The 7,790-nt window shown below is 52.4% G+C and overlaps 1 protein-coding gene across 1 annotated transcript; it reads left to right on the top strand.

The window, feature by feature from the left end:
- Nucleotides 1-4,423: 4,423 nt before the first annotated feature.
- LOC123084948 (putative polyol transporter 1) lies at nucleotides 4,424-6,688 on the top strand. The gene is made up of 2 exons (XM_044506489.1): nucleotides 4,424-4,744; nucleotides 4,854-6,688. The coding sequence occupies exons 1-2, from the start codon at nucleotides 4,621-4,623 to the stop codon at nucleotides 6,293-6,295; spliced, it is 1,566 nt and encodes a 521-aa protein (XP_044362424.1). The 5' UTR covers nucleotides 4,424-4,620; the 3' UTR covers nucleotides 6,296-6,688.
- The last annotated feature ends 1,102 nt before the right edge of the window (nucleotides 6,689-7,790 follow it).

Raw genomic sequence — 7,790 nt, 5'->3', positions numbered from 1 at the left:
CAAGTCCAGGAGATAGTCCCACCGCACCGAATCAAACGCTTTCTTGATGTCGAGCGTGAACAAAAGAGCCGGGGTCTTGTTGCGGTGCAAGCGTCTGGCAAGGTTGCGCACGTACATGAAATTGTCATGGATACATCTCTTCTTGATGAAAGCACTTTGAGCTTGAGAGACCAGATCGTTCATATGAGGTGCCAGCCTTTTGGACATCATCTTAGCAATGATCTTTGCAATGGCATGAATTAGGCTTATAGGGAGGAAGTCGGAAATATCCTCAGCACCATCCTTCTTCGGAATGAGAGCAACATCAGCCGAGTTCAACCAGTGAAGGTGAGCAGTCTGTAGATTGGAGAAATGATTGACTGCCAACATGATGCCTGGCTTGATTGTGTTCCAACACGCTTTGAAGAAAGTGGTCGTGAAGCCATCCAGTTCGGGTGCGTTTTCTCCCGACAATTCAAACACCGCAGCTTTGACCTCCTCCTCAGTGAATGCCTCATCCAAGCCCTGTAAATTGCAATTAGGAGTTGGCAACAATCCCCAATTGACATCAATGTTACGAGCATGGCCTTTTTTTGGCTATGTTCTTGAAGTGGTTGTGAACAATCTTCTCTTTGTCTTCGTGTGAGGTGACCCAACCCCTATTGTGTTTGAGGCGATGAATGAAGTTTTTCCTCCTCCGGTGATTGACACGGAGGTGGAAATAACGGGTGTTGGTGTCTCCTTCTTTGAGGTTTATGATCCTCGAGTTTTGTCTTTTTCTAGATTTTTCGAGCACCGCCAAGCTAATGATCCTTCTTTTTAATCTTTTCTGAAGGTCCCTTTCCTCTAGGCTTAGCTCTCTTTGTTCTTGCGCCAGGTCAAGGCGAAGGATAACCTCAAGAGCCATGTGGAGCTGGACCTTGGAGTTCGAGAAAAGGGTCTTGCTCCAGGAGCGCAGTTTTTGGCATGTTCTCTTTAGCTTGTGGAACAACCGCTGATATGGTTCGACATGACAAGAAATTTCAGTCCATGCCTCGGAGACGACTCGTTGGAACCCTGGCATCTTTGTCCAGTAATTTTCATAACGGAAGGGTTTAGGCTTCTTTGGTCCGACATCATTAGCAAGTAGAAGTGGGCAATGGTCCAAAAGTGATGAGGAGAGGGCATGCAGAATGTGTGTGGCAAACTCGATGTCCTAGTCTTCATTGCAAAAGAAGCTATCTAGCTTGCTCATCGTCGGGTTACTTTGTTCATTGCTCCAAGTAAATTTCTTGTTTTGCATGTGTATCTCCTTGAGCTCACATGTGTTGAAGGCGTTGCGGAACCGCACGAGATGGCTACGGTCCACATTGGCTCGGTTTTTGTCCCTGTCACAATAGATTTGATTGAGATCACCATTTACTAGCCATTTGGTTCGAGGCGGAGGGTTTTCTGAAGTCACCTCAAGATAGAAAGCATCCTTGTTAAGCTACAGGTTGGTCCATACACTGTGGTTAGCTTAAAAGTTTTGTCGTCGCCATAGTTGTTGATGGCCACTATCGCAGAGAGGAAGTAGACACCAATTTGCACATTTGTCAGCATGACCGCAGAGTCATCCCATAGCAGCAAAATGCCACCTTTTGTACCATCAGCGGCCTTTGGGCAAAGCTCTTTAGGTGCTGTCCACCTAGATACGCCGCTAAGAAGGGGTCAACAGATTGAGGCCTCTTTTGGTTCATAGGATAGGATTATCGTGGGAATAGGAATTTTGTAGGAAATGAGATGACATGTATCTCAAATCCTATGAGTAGGAATAGGAAACGAGATGTCATTTGGTTGACACCAAAGGAATTTTTCCATTGAGTCTAGGCTCATTTTTATTTTCCTATAAAATATGGAGGATAGGAACCAATCCTATGTACGAATAAGAATCCATTCCTATGAACCAAAGGACTCTAAAGGAAAAAATCCTATAAGAAATCCTATCCTCTAGAATTCCTATGAAATTCCTCCAAACCAAAGGAGGCCTGAAGCTTTGACTCTTGGATGCATACGAGTTGACAGAAGGAAGAAGCAATGGTTTCATGGACGGTAGCGCGACGATCTGGGCAGTTTAACCCACATACATTCCATCATAGGATTGATAGATTTGTGTCTAACATAACAACACATGGGACACCTCTGGACTAACATCACCAGGACTAACACAATAGCCATGACAAGCTAGACACGAACAGATCATCTCTGGTCTCGCCAGGACCAACATGAACAATGCACAGGTGCCACTGCAAACAGGCGTACATACATGACTTGGTCGATCTAACATGGGAAACTAGACTACATCTTGGTCAGAGCAGCGGTGCTCAGGCTTCACCTGCAGTGGACGCGCTCATGTCAGGGCCTCCCTCTCCGCCGTGCTGCACAAGGGCATCGTCAACAGTTGTAGCAATATCACATTCTAGCATAAAAAGAGCACGGAATGCAACAATAGTGATGTCCGGCAAGCGCCCCTGAAACATGTCAGCGAACTTGGTGATGGCCACTTCTGTGACTTGCCCCTCTTCAGAAATGATGCCCATGCGATGACAAAGCAGTTGTTCAGCAAGCTTGGCGATGGGAATGGCTCTCTTCTTTGCCTGTATGCGAGGGCTGCGCCGGGGAAGCTGGAAGCCAGAGACCCTAGCCAAGGTTTTGCATCTCGCTGTTGGCCTTCTAGGCGGCGTCGATCTCGGAGATGGACAGGGAAGCAGCGCTGGCATGCGAGGAATGAACAGTGGGGTTGCATCTCCTTCTTCAGTTGCATCACCTGACAGTTGTTCCAGAATGGCATCTCCATGTTGAAGCTCTTCACGGTCATCTTCATCAACATCAGCCAACACAGGAGAGGCCCCCAACCTGACCATAGATGAACAGGGAGGAGGTGTGTTCTGCATCACTTCAGGGGGCAGGTCCTCAGGAGCTAACATAGTGGCATCTCCATGTTGAGGCTCTTCACAGTCATCTTCATAGACAACAGCCAACACATGAGAGGCCCCCAACCTGACCAAAGATGAACAGGGAGGAGGTGTATTCTGCATCACTTCAGGGGGCAGGTCCTCAAGTGCTGGGGGGTTCCAAAGCAACGGAGTATAGATCGTGCTCGCTTCATGCGCCTCCAACGTGAGAGACGACTGCACCTTGGGGGCCAGGCAAGCAGCGCGGCGCAACCAGGACAGAATTGGGGAGGCCGGGGTGATCTCAACAATGTCTCTGGAAGTTGTACATGGAGACGGCGGAGGAGAGCGGACGCACAATCCCTCAGAGACGACAACAACAACAAGTCTTGGAGAGCGGTCTTGTGGGCGGTGTCGAGCATGGCGACCCGAAGCCGGGATCACCTCACCAGATGCTAACCGCTGAACGCGACACGGATTGATCTCTTGCGGCCGTCCGAGGAGTCCAAGTCAGTACGACGACGACGCCCATCCCTGCGGTCTTTATGCCGACCATCTCTCCTATCACGGTCGCCGCGGCGGGATTCGCCACGGCCTTCATCTGGCCGACGCGGCGGGGCACGGGATCGGCTACGGAAGAAGCGGTCCCTCCAGGAGGAGGCTTGCCTGTCCTCGTCCCGACCATGCCGGTCCTCCCGGTCGCGGTCGTCGTCCTCATCACGGCGATGGTGGTCGTTGTCGTCTCGGCGTTGTGGAGCCGGCTCCTGTCTGTCACGGAGACGCGACTCACCGTCAACCACACCCAGCCTAATAGTGAAGGGCTGCGTACGTGGCCGGCGAGGAATCCGCCCCGAGGCGTCAGGCATGTAATCCTCGAGGAGGTCCAACCCTTGCATTGATGTGAAGTACCTGACACCAAATCTCGTCACATGATAAGAAACACTAACCTCATCACCCCAAGGAGATGGTACGAATCTACACCAGCACTTCGTCTACTACATCTAAACGGATGAATTAGAGTAAGATCAGAGCTTAGAAGACAAATTCAATGAAGAAACGTTGCCATACGTCCGAGCGTCGCACATGCAAGGACTAAGAAAACATTAGCCTATAATAATCTAATAACAGGAGGTAAGACACAGAGATTTCCCTTCCCGCCATCGCCGGCCGAAGCCACAAGTAGAGGGGAGGCGAATCCACATACTTGCCGGTGAAGTCTAGAGGAAAAAGTTTGCCCTAGCCACCTACGCTAGGGAGGAAAACGAGATGTCCAGGAACGACATATACTTCTTCCTTGGGTCATTAATTTGTGAATCGAAATCACTTGTTCATGACGACCGAAATACAACGGTCGACATATACTACAGTACACTCTATACATCTGAGAACGACGGCCCATATCAATTTCCCATTAATTCGGAATACGTAAATTTGCCGCTAAAGCGAGCGTGCACTTATTATTGCTTCCGCTCTCGCTGTGTTCAGTGATCAACAGCAGCAGCTCCGTATATAAAAGAGGGCCGAGGAGAAGAAATTTCACACACCACATCTCCGTTGCTAGTTGCGTCCAGCACTGAGGAGTGAGGCTGCCACGCCCATTCGCTAGCTAGCTAGAGACCCACAGTACAAACAATAATAGAGCAACTGAGCACACCAGGACTACACAGTCGGTTAAGCACTGTGAGAGTGAGCTAGGTTCAGGTCACCACACACGCCTCATCTCCAAGCCATGAGCAGCACGGACGCGGACGCCGTGCCGGTGGCCGTGGCGCCGGCGAAGCGCCCTCCCATCAACAAGTACGCCTTCGCCTGCGCCCTCCTCGCCTCCATGAACTCCGTCCTCCTCGGATACGGTACGCCGCAACGTGCATTCTCAGCTATAGATCTTGCTCACCACCGTGCTGCATGAAGGCCGATGCTGTGGATAACACGTACGTTAACTTGTTTGATGTGTGCGAGCAGACATCTCGGTGATGAGCGGCGCGCAGCTGTTCATGAAGGAGGACCTGAAGATCACGGACACGCAGATCGAGATCCTGGCCGGCATCATCAGCATCTACTCGCTGCTGGGGTCGCTCATGGCGGGGCTGACCTCCGACTGGCTGGGCCGGCGCTACACCATGGTACTGGCGGCCGCCATCTTCTTCACGGGCGCCCTCCTCATGGGCCTCGCCCCCAACTACGCCTTCCTCATGGCCGGCCGCTTCGTCGCCGGCATCGGCGTCGGCTACGCGCTCATGATCGCCCCCGTCTACACCGCCGAGGTGGCCCCCACCTCCTCCCGCGGCTTCCTCACCACCTTCCCGGAGGTCTTCAACAACTTCGGCATCCTCCTCGGCTACGTCTCCAACTTCGCCTTCGCGCGCCTCCCCGTGCACCTCAGCTGGCGCGCCATGTTCCTCGTCGGCGCCGTGCCGCCCGTCTTCCTCGGCTTCGCCGTCCTCGCCATGCCGGAGTCCCCCCGGTGGCTCGTCATGCGGGGCCGGATCGAGGACGCGCGGCGTGTCCTCCTGAGGACCTCCGATTCACCCGAGGAGGCCGAGGAACGGCTCCTCGACATCAAGAAGGTCGTCGGCATCCCCGCGGACGCGACGGACGCCGATGACGTCGTCGCCATCGTGCGCGCGAACGAGGCCGCACGCGGGCAGGGAGTGTGGAGGGAGCTGCTGATCAACCCGAGCCGGCCCGTGCGCCGCATGCTCGTCGCCGGCCTCGGGCTCATGTTCATCCAGCAGGCCACGGGCGTGGACTGCGTGGTGATGTACAGCCCGCGGGTGTTCGAGAAGGCCGGGATGAAGAACAGGACCAACTCGCTGGGGGCGTCCATGGCGGTGGGCGCGTGCAAGACCTTCTTCATCCCGATCGCGACGCTCCTCCTCGACCGGGTCGGCAGGAGGCCGCTGCTGCTAGCCAGCGGCGGCGGGATGGCCATCTTCCTGTTCACGCTCGCCACGTCCCTGCTCATGCTCGACCGGCGGCCGGAGTCGGAGGCGAAGGCGCTGGGCGCGGTGAGCATCGTGGCGATGCTGTCGTTCGTGGCGTCGTTCGCGTCGGGGCTGGGGCCCGTGGCGTGGGTGTACTGCTCGGAGATCTACCCGCTGCGGCTGCGCGCGCAGGCGGCCGCCATCGGCACGGGCCTGAACCGGCTCATGGGCGGGGCCACCACCATGTCCTTCCTGTCGCTCAGCGAGGCCATCACCATCGCCGGGAGCTTCTACCTGTACGCCTGCGTGGCGGCGGCCGGGTGGGTGTTCATGTACTTCTTCCTGCCGGAGACGATGGGCCAGAGCCTGGAGGACACCGGGAAGCTCTTCGGCAAGGACATGGACGACGGCGACACCGACGACGGTGCCGTCGTGCACCACGAGCGCAAGAGGTCCACCGAGCTGATCACTCAGCAGTAACCCCGAGTAACCTACGCCGTACGTCCGTACACATGTCGTGTGCTTGTGTTGTGTGTGGTGTGGCCTGTGTCCAAAGCTATCTTGGACGTGAATCTCTAGATTCTGGACACGTTGGTCAGATTTACAGACTTTAGGACGTAGGGAAGGACACCCAGCGCTCTACGGGGAGGAAGATCACATGATATTCCGCACGCGTGATGAATCCACGTAGAAAGGTCCGGTTCACCGGCCGTCGCGCTGCTTGCCGTGGCGCGCACTGCGCAGCTTGTGACAGATCTTTTTCACCGAGGTGACAGTGATACTGTACGAGTGTGTATGGGGTAGCATTTCTGGTATGTACAGGCTTGTGTTATACGGTATATATGACCGAGTCATCTCTGATCTTTAGTTGCATATTTTCCATCTCTGAGCTTCTTCTAAACTGATAAACTTTTTAGAAGTCTATCCAGACGTAAGAAAAATTCCTGACAACTTCGGATTAGCTAAACCGGTGTACATTACCATGACGACAAACTAATATTGTCGTAAATTCGGCCTAAATTTTACACTAATAAGTTCAGTTTGTAATAATTTGAGTAGTATAGAAGTCATCCCCCCTATGATTACTCTTTTGGCCCACTAATGAATGGGTGATGAGTTGTTTCATTCGAAATAATTGTCCTTATAGAACTGTTTATATGTGCCTACCAAATCCAGACAAATGTTGAAGTTCAAGTTTGAGCTACCTTGTCGAAACGAAAGCTCTCTTGTCGACCTTTGTACACGTGCAACTTGAAGAAAAAGAAAAACATGATGTTTTGTTTCTTTCGGGAAATGATGTGTGAAGTATGTGACGTAGTTTTCACTTGCGCAAAAGGGAAAACAAGAGAACAGTTCGTATCGTCTGAACATGTAACCGTTTGTGCTCATATATAATGTAAGTATGTGTAACAGTGTAAGGGCGTATATACTGTTAATATCTTAGGTGAGCCACATAGGATAAATGTTGAGGTTAAGCAGAGAGAAATTAGAAAGAAGGTTTGTGTCTTATTCATCAAAAAGATCATTGAATTAGGAATGGTTTTCTTTTCCCTCTCCTAAGGCGACTAGGGAAAGCATTCCTCCCCTTATCTCTGTCGGCGAGCCGATGGATTCGCCTCCCCTCTGGTTGCCACTTCGACGATTAGTTGTAGGGAGGGGATTTCTGGTGCCTCGGCCCTAGCCAGTAGATAGGTAGGTTTTTTAGTCTTTGTAGGACGATGCTCGGATCGATGGCGGCGCTTCTTCTTCGAGTAAGTCTTTCGAGCTCCTATCCTCCTCAAATTCATCCATTGGGACAGATTAGACAGAGCTCTGGCATAGAATCCTGCCAGCTCCCTGGGACGGTAAGGTTAGGGTTTCTCGCTGCAGTTACGCAACGACAAGATTTGACGTTAGGTTCTTCAGGTATTCACAGATTCAACGGGACGACTGGTGCTCCGGGGTGCTGATCCTTAAGGGCATGTGCACAAAGACT

The sequence above is a fragment of the Triticum aestivum genome, chromosome 4A (assembly GCF_018294505.1).
Source record: "Triticum aestivum cultivar Chinese Spring chromosome 4A, IWGSC CS RefSeq v2.1, whole genome shotgun sequence".
Classification (NCBI taxonomy): domain Eukaryota; kingdom Viridiplantae; phylum Streptophyta; class Magnoliopsida; order Poales; family Poaceae; genus Triticum; species Triticum aestivum.
Note: the sequence above shows the minus strand (reverse complement) of the source record. Positions and strands in the feature narration are given on the sequence as shown.